Raw genomic sequence first — 15,570 nt, 5'->3', positions numbered from 1 at the left:
CATTTTCCTTTCAGCGTGGAATGTAGACTGGAAGTGAGATTACCGTACCTCATCACCTCTCTAGTGTTAGTAAATTGACCTGCGACACTTGGTTAAGTATTCTGAGCTTTCTTGCCCTACCACGTCTGGGTTTAAAGTTTAAACATGTTTAATTGAAGTGCTGCTGTGCTACTACGTCTGGGTTAAGTCTTTGGTAATCGCAGCGTTACTGTGCTGCCACGTCTGGGTTAAGTCTTTAGTAGTAATCGCTGCGTTACTGTGCTACCACGTCTGGGTCTAGACTTGAATAATTGAAATAATGCTGCGCTACCTCATCTGGGTTGTCTCTGAATTAAAAATATAGTCCTGTACACCTTGTGTTGAATCGTTTTTTTTATTTGCTTTAAGTGCCTGCCTGATGTACTGGCCATCGTGTTAAATGTATCCATCCCGCCAGTGATTAGGTTATTGAGATTTTGTTGCTTTAGTTACGAACTACTAGTGAAGACTTGCTAAATTGTACCGGTTCTATACTATGCCTCGTCAAACTAATGGTCGTTCATCTATCGTATCTTGTAGTCTATTGCTCTCATCTAAATTAAATATGCTTTCCCAATAAATTTGAATTGAGATATTATATTCATGTGTAAGATCTCGTAGTCTTGTAAATGAAATTTGGCTGCATTTCTCCCGTTGCACCACAGGCTCATGGCTCTATAGTCTAATGCTTTCATTTTTAAGTTGAGTTAAATGCTTGGCCTAAATAAGCATGTCTTCTCAACGTATTTGTATTGATATAGTCTTATTTTCTAGTCGCATTATTTAAAATACTTTGCAGCCAGTTTTACATTTTCGCGCTCATTGATAGTGTTCCCTTACCTCGCGTCAGTCTCAAAGTTATTCATTAACCAGTTTTTTGTTTCACCTCGTATCTATATTGGTAATTTTTTGGCCTTTTCTATTCATGCAGCTAGGAAGCTTCAAAATGAAAAGATACGTTTCCAGATTTCATGAAGTTTATTTGCGAGTACCACCAAACAAGTTCAAGAACAATTAACGGCAATTTTAACGTCATATTGTTAAGTTTGTCATTGGAAGTAGTCTCGATTTGATGAATTCCATAACTTAAATATTTATGGATGCTGGAGCGTTTCCAGCTAATGGTGGCACATTGTTTTTTTTTTTTTTTGGCCCTTCCCTGAAAAAAACGGCATTTATGTTGGCCGTAACAAATGATCTAACGAAAGAATCTTTTAATGTAATCTCTACAACCGCAGTTTGGGAAGATTGCCCTTATATCATTTTATGCACTTATTGGTTTTAGGAAGAATTTCTTATGAAAAAGTATAGTGCCTAGTCTTGAATTTTATCTTTCTCTCCTCAGTGATTGGAATGTTTAGTTCCTCATTCCTTAAGGGCTATTTTTTGTAGTAGTTCAGAGTGGTTTCCTTTGTTCTTGTTTGAAAAAATTTATCGGTTCATGATTTTTCTGCGATAATTTTTTTTATGTGTTCTGCGATAATCTCTGATGCATAACGGTTCATTGTGTGATAACTGATCGCACTAGGTGGAGCAAGTTGTTCTATGTGTAGATCAGATTAGGTGCTGTATATCGACAATGTTTACCCAACGGGGGAATATATGCACGAATAAAAATATCAATAATCGTTCTATGCGCTTATCAGAATGACAGAAGCATTGAATGTAACAACGCACGTTTTCATTTTGTTGCCTGAGCTATGAATTTAATTATTATTTAGCTCGTAATTGTAGCCCTGAGTGCTTCGAGTTGTCTGAGTATAATTCAAACGATTGATCATCGTTGCAAATAGAAGCTTTAGCGTTATTTAATTGTTTTAACTGGCTCTGATCGAGATGCAATGCTGCCAAATATCATCATATGTGCTTATTCTCGAAGATGTTACCTTGCATCGTTTATCTGCAATGGAACAAAAATATGAGCTAACTGTAGAAATATATTTTTACTAGACAGAAGTTCTATTTGATTAATTGCTGTTGCTTCCATACCGCGAGTCTCGCGTAACTCCGTATTGCATATCATTAAAAGGAGTCTATATTTTTTCAGTAGAGTCGCGCTTCATATTGCTTTTCCTCTGGTTTTCCTCGTCTTACTACCTCAAGTTATTCGAAATATTTTTCATACTGGCGTCTGTAATTTTTATGTATATAAGTTCTGTATTTTGCAGGTTGCTTGCCAAGTAAATTGTTATGAACTTATATATTTTGGAGGAGAGTCATAGCTCTAACCTTGTTCTCTGCCGTTCACTCGTTGGCTCCAGGAATATTCCTCTCTTAAGCAATGAGTAATTAAAATAAGTTTGAAAATAAGTACAATGGTACTGTTGGCCATCTAATTAAAATCATTGTATGAAAGTTCTACAATTTGCATACTTTTTGAGGTCATTTATTATATTAGAGTCTAAAGTATTGTCAATTTAGAGTGACAAAACTTTGATAACTCGAATATGCATGTCCCAGCTTACCATCGCTACCCATATTGTCATTTGCTATCCGTCGTAACCAATGGAATATAAAACTCTCGTAAAGAAACCTGATTGATTATTCGTGTTGAAAAATAGTGGAATTTTGTCTGGTCTGAAGGAGAAATATTGCATTTTGCTGATTATATTTATTGATTTCATACAACTACTAAAAATCTAGTAAAAAAAGAATTTAATTTTCTCTTCCCAAAAAAATCAATTAGCATCGTAGAAAGTAAGAACCGACTCTAGGCGATAACGTTAGCTGAGCGTGAATCGCTTTCAGAAAAGTTAATGTTTTCTTCATGGTAAATTGATAAAGTTGTACATTAAGTAATATAGTTTATTTGTAGCTCAGTTCCCATTGTTTCTTGATTGCGTATGAAACTGCATAACCGTTATCCCGAAGTCGGGTTTAAATTGCTGCTCTCTGTTTATTTCAATGTTAAGCGTTTAGTTGGAATTCAATGCCTGGAAGCTCCTCTCGTATATTTAGTAAAAGAACATCGCAATAATTGCCTAGGTTTTGTTATTCAACGTTGGATTGGTGTCACTGTATTACTTTGGTAACATAGCCTTATGTTCCTTAGACAACGCAATGGTTGTATTGATAGCCTATCAAGCGATTAGTAACTAGTTTCTTCCGTTGATCTCTGCTCATGATAAGCTATTATTGTGGCCTATTCGAGTCCCCAATTAGTGTAGGTATCAAAAACGTGTTTATTTTTATCTTAATTCACGGATTCTATGCGATGAATGTGTTTTTTTTCTGTTTACCTATCCAAAATATTCAGCCATTGTTTTTTTTTTTCATTCGCGTCTTCCGACCACTGCAGTACAAGGGCTTTTTCTCGCCTGTCACTGAAATTTTTATTATAATGAGACTTTACATTGTCCATATGAAATGTTCTTCATTCCTCGTTCAAAGACAAAACTTTTGGGACTAACCATTGTATTCTGCTGGCTTCTTTGTGAACATTGATTGAAAATTGATGCCTGTAATCATTGCTCGGTTGTGGTCGGCAAGACTAACGTTTGTGGTAGGCCATTGAACTTCAAGCAGCGTACATTTTTTTGATGATATATATTGAATATGATTATTGTGTTCAGTAATTATAGAGAATGTTGTTGTCGTTGATAATGTTATGTATAGCGTATCTTGTAAAAATGAAGCGAAACCCAAAACTTCCTAAAAAATTAATTAACCACGAACACTCTGAGATATAAATACCTAAAGTTTGGAACTTTGTGTTGGAAGGATTGAATGAAGTTTTTTAATGCATCTTGACAAACAACCATGAACAAAAAAATTGTTTTCATGTATCTTAACGAACAAATTTGTGTCATTGAAGGACGAAGATAAGCTAACACCTCAACAACTTTTTGGAGACGTCCTATTAAGAAATGGAGCTCCTGTTGTGTATCATTTATCTCAGCATTTAATATTTAAGGCCATGATTAGGAATGGAATGTTAATTACGATGCTTTGAGTGCATAAATAAATGATATATTGAGGAAGTTAGTTACTCCATCGTTCTCGCTTCATTTGGCAATACAATAATTTTACTATCTTGCTACTAACGAATTTTTAGCAGCTCAATTAAAGTCCTGTGTGCGATTATCATGGAGTGCATGGATTTTTTTATTTAAGTGGTTGCTTGTACCGTGATTATTTAACTGGTAGTTTTTTGCGTGAATGACTGAGTTTACGTCATTAAAATTCGTTAGTAATAAAATACTGTGGAATTAGGAACATGTTACTGTTTCTCTGGATGGTTCTTTTCTGTCATTCATAACATGCTAATAATTATTAGACATTAATAGTATCGATGTTATAAAGCTAATTGATGTGGTGCTGCAATATCTCCATAGTTGCAAGGGAACTGTGCCTGTGAACAAAACCTACTGGCTCTTAGTCATTGTTCGATAAATGAAGATTTGGGATTTGTCGAAAATGTTTTGTAACGTGTTACTTTATCTTCAAAGTTGGCTAATGCTATTTTGTCTTCTAAGAAAATAACCATTGAAATTTTGGTCAAAGTGTGTCGTTTGATTTTGATACTTATTCATATTCTAAATGGAGATAAAATCGTTCCAGTTTAGGCAGAAATTATACCGAGTTTCGGCTTGGATCTGATCACCTGAAACATTTATTGTGGTCAATTGGGGTGCTGATGTTAGCGGACTCGAGTTCCGTCATCATTTTAAGTAATCCTTAACTCTTAACTATTGGAACCTTGAACAATTGCGTTAAAACTTGGTAGTATTAACAATATTCTGCGTTTTTTATTAATACCCTCTTGGGAATTTTGTTATCTTTCACAGACTAATATCCTATCTAGAGATGTTGTTTATTTATCTAAAACTATTTGAGTAATCCTCTTCTTTGTATGACTGCCTGTCTTCCTTCATCTTTCAGTTATTAACTGCATCAACGACCGAGTTTTGAGATCACTTAATTTTGGTGAAGCAGTTTGGCGCAATGTTCATTTTCATGGTAACTCATTTAACCGTGTGCCGCTTTTGTGTGAACTTGCCGGCTGAAAAGTCTCAATGACGAACGAAATTCTGTGTGCTTCACTCAGATGTACGACGGTTGTGCGATTGCGATTGTTTTGTGATTAAATTATAACGCCATTATCAGCTTTCTTTTCCTTCACTTTCGTTTGATTAATTTGTCTTTATTAGAGCTGAGTTCTTGATGTTGTTCGAAGTACATTCGGTTTTGGTATGATTTTTCATTGTTTTTAGTTGTTCATTATACTTTTCCTGTGCAAGGTTTTTGTCTATAGGGTTAGAAATTTGTAAGATATACCTAGTTTCAGACTAATCTTTCGCTAGGTCGAGTTTTGCGTTCTAAGACTTAACAAAATTTACTCCTGCACGATCAAGTTTAAAGGCTTAATAAGACTTGTAAATAATAAACTCGGCCATGCACTGAACGTCAAATAATGAAATATAAGAGTACATAGTTTTAGCGATAACCAATTCTGTTGGATAATTCTGAACGATCTAAAAACAACATTTCCAGTTGATCGAAATTTCCAGCTTTGAGAGTTTGACGATGTAGAATAAATGTGTTGGAGGTAAAGTTCTATGTCGGTTCTTTACGTTTGAACATTTGTTCAAATACGTTGCTTGATTTCTTTATCGTCGGTGGAACATTATCGATATTCTTTCGTGACCAGAAAAGTAATAAAAAATTCTAGTGACTGTAAGGGTATCAGTAAAACTTTAGTTAAACCTACTTGTGCTTCTGGCGGCTTCATCTACTTCAGAACCTTGGAGGAAAGTCTATCTAGTCTTCTCACGTACGTAGAATATTTTTGCTCAGCCTTTAATGTGTGTGTGTGAAGGGACATAAAATTTCCTTGCAGTCATACGACTTTGTCACTACGCAGGTGTACTGTCAAGCCTAGCCTCCTAAAGAATTGTGAACACATGAAATACATTTCAAGAGGAGGCATTTTCTGTAATTGGGACCCACTACTGCACATGTACATAATACAGAATTGCATCTTTATGTTCAAATTTTGTTGTGTGGATGGAAACGCAAGTGTCATTGCTGATAGAAAATTTAGGTTATGCATGCATCAAAACTATACGTTGAAATAACATGAATGACGTTAAAGTAGACGTAACGTTGTCATTCGCACGATTTCTGTAGCAATGACACCTTGAAAAAGGTGATGTTCAAATAGCATTGCATGGTTGGGGCATTTTCATTTGAGCCAAAGTGGAAGCGTCACTCCCCATACTTGGTTTGGGAATCGTGATCGCAGCCAAAGTAGATCATTCATTCTCCAGACATGAATTTGTGCATCGTTGGCGTATTATGATCGTAGCCAGTGTAGACTTAACATTCCCCATGCATACTTGGAGTTGTCTCAGGTTCAACACTATAGTATTAATAAACTTCGCGTGTTGATTGCTCTTCATTGTCCTTTTCATTTTTGATTTACTGATGAGAGAAGTAATTTTATACCTAAATCATGATCTTTGCAATTCGTAAGCTATTTCACAGCAGAATCTTGGGCTGATAATCGTTTGATGAAATTGTTTATTTTTGAAATTCTATATAATTTGAATTCCCGAAGAGAATTGTGCACCAGTTTTTTTGTCGGACGAATCAATGTTATTATTGGAGAAAAACATTAAAATCAATTGTTCTATTTACGATCATGTGACGTAGGCACGTAGCCTAGCAAACGCGACATATTTCATTTGGCTGCTTCATGTTTGAGGACAGTTATAGAAAAATTCTCTCTTTGACTCTCAGGACCACTTTCAGTCAACAATTGCCAATTTGTAATCATGATATTCGTGTAAGAGCTCATTGATGCCTGATTCGTTACACTTTTGATGCTTTGTTTAAAATTCTTGCAAGCTGAAATCACTAGCTCCTGTCGCCTATGAAGTTTTGGTGTAAAGTTTGAAAACTGTAGAAAGCGAAAATATGTCTAATATATCTTAAATTAGATATACAAATGGTGTAGTCAAGCTATTTTAGAAAGAATGAAGCGTAAATGTACAAATTCAACCTTATATTCAAACGTTCTAGGATTCGCGGCTTTTAGATGGGAAGCACTTGGGTAGGTTAGGTTTTGAGAGATGTTCATTGCTTTTCGCAACGTAATACTTACGGCTTTGAGATCGGTTTGAGATTCCCTGGATTGACTCTTCACAAGTAAAACACATTCTGTTTAATATTTTGAACATATTTATGGAGACTGAAGTTACTATAATTTCCATTAAATTATCATTCAGAATTCAAATAGTTATATATATGGATATATATAACAATTCTCCGAAGGCGTTGCTTGCCTGCATAATGCCAATTAGTCGAAAATTTGCATTTTCCACTCATGAACAGCGTTGTTATGTGCATACACCTCATAAATTTGAATAAACAATTTCAAATTTCGTAGTCGGTCTCTTTGTTTGACCTTGACCGTGAGCGCACGGCCGAATCAATACTCGTTTTCAAAAGAGCGTAATGAGCATGCGCCGTCAACTGACCGAAGAGGCAATGTTGTGATTTTAGATCTTCAACAATGGAAAACAACGTGTGTTCGGTGTAGCAGAACTAGTAAAATACATAAATGAGAATGTGGATTTTTTTATTCTATGGTACAGTCATTTGAAAGAGTGCTTTTCGACGAAGACCAAAGGTTTCATAGAGGGGAGAACCAAGGGCGTTTGGAGGAGAAAATTGTGTCTTATATTCGAGCCTGCGCAGTGCCACTCTTCAGTCAGTGACAGACGCTACTTGAGCTTGTGTGTGCGCTACTCGTGCTCTTCAACCTCCTCGTTCTTTAAAAAACCGGTAAGTTTTTCGTATCAGAGTAATACGACTCAAATTAATGTGAAGTAAATTAATTAAAATCTTTATAATCTGAGCATGATTCGTTAAATGCTAAGATTTCTTATTCTCATAAAGGTGTAGTAACTTATCGATTCAGTTCCCGACTTTAACTCTCGGCTTTCCCGACTGTAATTTTCTGTTGATAGAAAACTAATATATTTGTAGTTTTTGCAAGCGTAAATCTCAATTAAATTTTGAAATGATGCTTCCTGGCTTAGCTTAGCTGGCTAAAACGAGGAATTCCGTTATTCAGTCTTGTGTCTGATAATCTTGTCAAGATTACGAGTTACGAGTACCTACCAAACATGGAGAAATTTACTGTCCATATTAGCCTATTAGGTATTTGAGATTTGATGAAAATAATACTAGCCAATTCTAGAAACGGAACGATTTGTGTCAATACGATTGAAATGTGTTTATTTTACATTCATTAAGCTCTAACTGAAACGAAAAACTTTGAAAGGCGTCAGCTGATCACGTGACCTTGTGATGACCCTTCACCGGCTGACCGGTGCTTGTTGCACGTATACAATAGCCCCTCCTTGCTTCGAATCATTAAATTAACTTGTAACTCGGCGAATTAAACAAATTTTACTTAAATTGAGACACCATTTTCGATTAATTTGAAAATTTTATTTATTTAGTTACGCAAGACAATGTAATTAGTATTGGAATTGGAAGTTTTTGAGAAGTGCTAAATTTGTGCTACCTAACTTGCCACAACATTTACATTTTTCTTCTGAAGTTCAGGAAGATGCCGAAGGCTTACAACTAACGTGATGGAATAATTTCCATACAACCTGATTTGGTCTACAAAATCAAAAAGCTAACTTTATGAATCGACGGCACCTGGATTCCTAAAGTTTTGAATCTTAAAAGCTATTCTCGATTCGAAAATACTAGCTTTTTAATATATTTCAGTATCATTTGGCATGATGTTCACACTTCACAGAGCTCTCTCAGTGATGAAAGATATCTTCGCTTGTAAGCCCGACCTACTATATCTTCGCTTGTAAGCCCGAATTCTTATCTAGTGCTCAAAGTTTACTCCATATCTTTTATTCTTCAACGCAGCGTGAACTTGAATTGATAAGGTTATGTTGAGTTATCTATCCCCTGTTGAGTTATCCCTAATTGAATTCTTTGGTATCAACACGTAAGAATGAAGACAGTTGTAATACCAGTTAATGTAAGATACTTCATACTTGAGAATTATTTCTGATCGCCTTAATACGATAATTAGGCTGAAGCTATATTCAAAATTATCTCATTTTCTTTACAACGTTGCTCAATGTATTATCACTGAAAAAAAGTTCAGATCGTTGGTTTATTCACCGAGGTCACTGTTCGTTTGCAACTCAATTCTATTTTATCTTACTACAACGCGTTTTATGCCCCTTCGAATATCGTATATACTAGTACCATAGCATTACTTTCTTGCGTAGTGAACTACGATAGCAACATCCTGAGCTACGCTGGGTTACTTCGCCTATTCTCAATATTTCACCTATGGTTCTTATGATATGAGCAGTTGATTTGGCTACGTATAATATTCTGATGTATCGGTGTATTGAGACAATCTGAGACATTTGCGGTTAGTCTGCAATTAACGAAAATTATTTTAAGTTTTATTTGTAAAACGCTGTTGAGACTACTGTCGCTAAACACAAATCCGTACCTTATCACGAAACTTTTAGGGTGGAATAGAAGAGTTTTCACGTATTCTTCACAATATATAAAAATTTTGAAGGTGCGCCACCACTTGTATATGTAAATGGTTGCTATCTTCTTTCACGTGACTTGCGGCGGCTCCGAAGGTTCTGCAGGGTGCCTCTCCTCGGTAGAATGTTGGCTGTGTACCAACATCGGTCGTTCATGCCAACTGGTAGCCGGGTTTATAGAATGCTTGAAGCCATCGCCCGCTACACGTTACTGCTCACTTATCTACATTTAAAGAACAAAGGGGAGCGGGAATACTTTAAAACTCGAAAAATTTTCGCTAACATATGGTGCGTTCATTTTCAATTGGGCTGAAATGGTTTTAATGAATTAATTATGCCTTGAATGTAGGAAAAAATATTGTACTTATGGAAAATGTACGTTTTATATTACATTGTTGTAGACTGGTAAAAAAATTGAATGCAGGTTTTTTGGTGAGACTTTTAGAGACTAATTCTTACTAAAAATTTGATTAATATCATATTATTATTGATAAACTGATATTGTATGCACACGATTAAATTTCGGATAAATTACGTATAGGGCCTCAAGGCAATGATTTTATTTTCCTGTGCAAACCTTTTAGTACCAATACATTCCACATCCGCTATTGCTAATAAATGGCTGTACGGTACTTCACAACACAACGATTGAAATAGTCGTCGTACATGATAGTGATTAGCAGAATTAATACTGATGAATCGCTAATAACCTGTCCTTTGATTTCCATACAGATTCATGTTAAAGGGTTGAATTATTCTTTTTTCATTTCCTTGTGCTGCACATTGTTGATTAATACCATCACTAAGATAACCGTCATCATTGTTGAACTACAATGAAGTTAATCAATTCAGCGTGATCCTAATTCATGAGTATCGTTTCAGCGCCGGATATAACCATCATCTTTGTTTAACAACAGCGAAATTCATAAATTGAGCGTAATCATGATTGCTCAATTCCAGCTCCGGATTTAACCCTTGTCATTATTAAACATTAATGAAACTGATCAATTCAGCGTAATCCTGATCACCGGGTGCTGCTTTTCAGCGCTGGATATTACCAACTTCGTAATTGAACTACAATTCAATAATAAATTGAGCCAATCCTTATCGCTGCATGATCGTTTCAGCGCCGGCAACATGACGACATACTTCGAGTACCCCTCCGCTGAGCTGCAGACCGAGCTCCGCCGCATCGCCAACTTCATCACGGCTCCCGGCAAGGGCATCCTCGCCGCTGACGAATCCGTGGGCACTGTCGGCAAGCGTTTCGCTGACATCGATGTCGAGAACAGCGAAGAGAACAGGAGGAAGTACAGACAACTTCTCTTCACCACCGATGACGTGAGTGGCTCTGGGTTATCTTTCAGCTCTGGAGAGCTGATGCTCTTTAATGCTGATTGCTGTTGTAATCTGGTTTTCATGGTTGTTTCATTCCTGGTTTTGTCACGTTACCCACGACGCGTGAGTGTCATTCGTTTTTTTCAGTAGTTGCCGCTGTGTACAGACGATGTTGGTATCTGTGCACAGACAATGTTGGTATCTCTTTCCTCAGTTTCTCATAATTTCAGCTGCTAATCAGATGCGTTTAGTATTATATTTTTATTTTTGTTAACAGATGGAAAAATCTTTGGACTTCTCAATTTTTAAACATACCTATTTATGACGCACCGTTCTAAGCCTAGTTATGCATTTATCTAGCAACGCTAAATATTAAATATTAACGAAATTCTTAAACACTTGGTTCTAGAAAACAAGCTCTTAAAACTTGAAATGAGAGAATAATGTTGTCGGTGTCATTTCGCAATGCATGGTTAAGAAAGCCCTATTTTTCAAGCTACTAAAAAGTATATTAATTACGGCATCGCTTTTCTAATTGATGTTTCATAAAACCCCATGCTCCTCTGATTAAATACACTGTACTTACAGAGCATCGCCAATTACATCTCAGGCGTGATCCTCTTCCACGAGACTCTCTACCAGAAGTCCGATGACGGCACTCCCTTCTCTGACCTCATCAAGAAGAAGGGAATTTTGTGCGGTATCAAGGTATTCACGTAACCTTTACATAACAATTTCTTGTAAGTTTCTCAACTCGATGGTGGAATCATATTATCCTCAGAGAACTAAATGTAGTAATTTAAATCAATGTATTACGTTCTTAGTAAGCTTTTGAGGGATTATACCTTCATATTTATCAATATAAATACATATGCCCTACATGGTCGAACTGTCCAACGTCATAAATTGATCAGGTTGACAGTGGCGTGGTGCCGCTGATGGGTTCTGAAGACGAGTGCACGACCCAGGGCCTGGACGATCTATCAAAGCGCTGCGCCCAGTACAAGAAGGATGGCTGTGACTTCGCTAAGTGGCGCTGCGTCCTCAAGATCGGCAAGAACACGCCCAGCTACCAAGCCATGCTCGAGAACGCTAACGTCCTGGCTCGCTACGCCTCCATCTGCCAGATGAATGGCCTCGTGCCCATTGTTGAACCTGAGGTTCGGTGTGGGGTTATAATTTCACCCTATTGTGAGAATGTGGTACTGATATTTCCCGCTAGACATTTCTTGATCTATGGCTTTGTTTCTATTGTCTTGAATTCATGTTCCATACCAAGAATTTTTGTCGTTTCCATAAATTGGTCAGTACGTGGATACCAATTAATAGTGCGGTTAGATAAACATTAAATGGTAAAAATTAGAATATGTATATATTTTGCTCGTGCTATCTATTTCCTGTTGGACATGCAAGTAGACAATAAACGTTGCTTGATTGAATATATCTTTTGGATAATTGGATTGAGCGATTTAGTGCCCCCACCATCTCCATCAATCTACTGGATCAATATTTTCGTTATAACTCTCCTACTTACTTGGCCGATAACGAGTTTAAAATGTCAATAATACGTGAGCACTTGCAAGAATCGTTGATTATTTGTCCCATCGGGCAATGCGAAGGAATGTTAGTTATACTAAAATTATTTAGCTCTTAAGTTGACAGCAATACCCTGTTGCAGGTGCTCCCTGACGGCGACCACAACTTGGACCGGGCCCAGAAGGTAACAGAGACTGTGCTGGCGTTCGTGTACAAAGCTCTGAACGACCACCACGTCTTCCTCGAGGGCACGCTGCTCAAGCCCAACATGGTCACCGCCGGCCAGCAGTGCTCCACCAAGTACACTCCTGAGCAGGTGCATTTCTTGACTCGTCAACTGTAGATGCCGTACTTGTACGTGACTTTTTGGAGCTACTTGTACGTATGCAGGTCCTTTATTTGTCTTTCTGAAGTTGTTCTCTCACAAATTTCCTTTCATATGAGCCGTTTGCTTCTTCACATTCTTGAAATAGAATTAAGAACTAAAACGGTAAGGAATAATTTATATGCATGGCGTGGTTTCCATTTAATTTTTCCCTCCCATCTCTCCAATTATTTCTTATCTTTATTTCTTCTGATCGCCAACATTACAGGTTGCCGCGGCGACTGTCACGGCGCTGTCGCGCACGATGCCCTCGGCTGTGCCTGGCGTGACGTTCCTGTCAGGTGGCCAGACTGAGGAGGACGCCACCGTGCACTTGGATGCTATCAACAGATGCACCGTCGCTAAGAAGCCCTGGGCACTCACCTTCAGCTATGGCCGCGCCCTGCAGGCCTCCGTACTGAAGGCCTGGGGAGGCAAAGATGACCAGATCAAGGCTGGCCAAGAAGAGCTCATCAAGAGGGCAAAGGTGAGGCCAATGATAAGGCTAAGATGGGGTCGGTGCTCGGAATGAGTTGAGAGAAGTTCAGATGCTTGAAATTTTTACGCTTGAGGTCTACTAAACATGGTAGTGTATTGAGATCAAGAAGAATCATTAATATTGGTGTTACGTTTTCACATAATAGGCAGGCCTTTCTTGTAAAATAAAAATATACAAAAATCATAGCCATGACGGAATGTTTTTATGACGAATTTATTGTAAGAAACGCTAACTGTCGAATCTGTGCCCCCAGACTACAAAGAAGCGAGTTTTTACTGACGCCACGATAAGAGTTCCAATGTTATTCTAGCCATAACTCGCACTTATACTGATGTCATTTTGCAGGCTAACAGTGAGGCTGCCCTCGGCAAGTACGAACGCGGCTCCTGCACAGGTTTTGCCGCCTCCGCCGATCTCTATGTCAAGAACCATCAGTACTAAGTTCCTGGTATTCCAACGGTGGCCGCATTGTGCTGTTCTTTTATCGTGTTAGTTTAAAGAAGTAACTCTGGTCGAACAGATGGTGTTCTGTTAGAGACTTACGTCACGCGGATGGGCGGTAATTGATTCCCATAATGATGATCAAATGGTGTTATTTCTACCATAAAGCTTGATTTTCAATGTCAAGGTAAAGTCCCTTTTGAGTTGGGGAGTACAATGTTAATAAAGAAGGAATATCCATTATTTTGATTGTGAATGCCTATCCTAGTCTTGTTCGAACATTGTGCGTATTAAGAAAAGTTGAAGGTTAAATAATATTTGTCATGAATCATTCATCTCGTGTGTAGGTAGAGTGCTTAGATATAACGAGTTGCTGTTCTCCATTGAGTTATGTTGCTACCTCTGCTGTACGTTAGTTACTGAAATAATAGTGCCGTACGCTTCATTGTCAGTATCTTTATCTTCCGATGTACGCTGTTGGTAGTCACGCCTAACGACTTTTGCACCGCGGAACTAAAATTGTTATTATCGACCAGTGTATTCAGTTCCGGTGAATCTTTCATTCTAATGTATATTGATTAAATATTCGATAGCAGAACTTATTTCTAGTCAACTGAGAGCACGAAGCTGTGAAATAATTTCTTGGAAAATGTTGAACGTTTATGCGTTAATAAGGAAGTGAACATGAGGTTTAGTTCCGAAAATCTTGATTTTACCGAAGAGAGGAGAAAATCTTACTTAGGAGATATGTCGTTGAATAATTCATTTCCCTTGCAAAAGATGAAGTGTCAAAAGTCACTGCATTTTGTTCATCTATTCCTGATGCACGAATCCGCTCGTTTCTCTTGTACGCATCTTAACGCAGACAAGAGCTCGAAGGATTCCTAATGCATTTGTGCTCTATTGTAACTGATAGCATTCACCTTAGCTGTATCATATTCAATAATAAACCTAATAATGGAGTTAAGGACTCGCGGTCTTTTTGTACCCTGTGAATGGTGCCAACCCAACTTACTCAAATGCGTTTAATGTACAATTGTACAATGAGCATGCTCATCTAGTAAGGTATGATTACAGTTGAACTGTGACTCAGGGCAGGGTACACAAGTACTATTTATTTGGTTTTCTGAATAGTAATCATCAAATTAGGATCAAAATAAAAATTTCTAGTACGTGTTACGGGAAGCGAACCACTCAATCGGGAAATTTCCTTGAATTACTTCTCATTGTTAATCTTCTCATCAGAACAATAGTTTTGAACTCAGACATTTTATTTATTATAGACACGTGTCCTGTTCGTTCCGTTGTCCCACCTGACGAGCCCGTATCGGCTGCTTCTAGAACTGAGGTTATGCCAGACAAACCCACAGCCTTGTCTTAACCTCAGTCAGACAACCCACAGCGGAAAAATGCCTCCAATTGCCCACAGATTCCCACGTACTTCAGTTGGCTTGCTGTTCGCATATATCCTATCTCTTCCGGTGGGAATCGAGGTAAATGTAAAAAAAAGTATTTCAGGGACGAGCGATTTAAAGAAGTGGCTTTGCCTGGCGTGTAACTAATTTCAATTTCGCATTGTCAGTGGGATAAGTGTAATAACGGTACATTCCAGTTCCTGAAGTGTGTTTCTAGTAAATTAGTAACTATCTTTTTTTTTTTTGTATGTACCGAGAATTTTCAGGTCAAAGCGGACTCTGTGCAGTTGGGTTCACTATCTCATAGCAGCGGGATCGGAGTCGCGGTCACCGCAGCTCTGATATTGCTGGAGTTCAAAAGAAACGATCTATTTTGTTTATTAAACTGAGCCATAACTTGCTGGCGCTATT

General features: G+C 37.6%; 1 protein-coding gene across 1 annotated transcript; it reads left to right on the top strand.

Moving 5' to 3' along the window:
- Window positions 1-7,721: 7,721 nt before the first annotated feature.
- Window positions 7,722-14,714, top strand: LOC108682388 (fructose-bisphosphate aldolase). Its single transcript, XM_018171547.2, has 7 exons — window positions 7,722-7,806; window positions 10,694-10,907; window positions 11,493-11,612; window positions 11,819-12,064; window positions 12,583-12,756; window positions 13,034-13,291; window positions 13,649-14,714. The coding sequence occupies exons 2-7, from the start codon at window positions 10,704-10,706 to the stop codon at window positions 13,742-13,744; spliced, it is 1,098 nt and encodes a 365-aa protein (XP_018027036.1). The 5' UTR covers window positions 7,722-7,806; window positions 10,694-10,703; the 3' UTR covers window positions 13,745-14,714.
- The last annotated feature ends 856 nt before the right edge of the window (window positions 14,715-15,570 follow it).

This window comes from Hyalella azteca, unplaced genomic scaffold, assembly GCF_000764305.2.
Source record: "Hyalella azteca isolate HAZT.00-mixed unplaced genomic scaffold, Hazt_2.0.2 contig16293, whole genome shotgun sequence".
Classification (NCBI taxonomy): domain Eukaryota; kingdom Metazoa; phylum Arthropoda; class Malacostraca; order Amphipoda; family Hyalellidae; genus Hyalella; species Hyalella azteca.
Note: the sequence above shows the minus strand (reverse complement) of the source record. Positions and strands in the feature narration are given on the sequence as shown.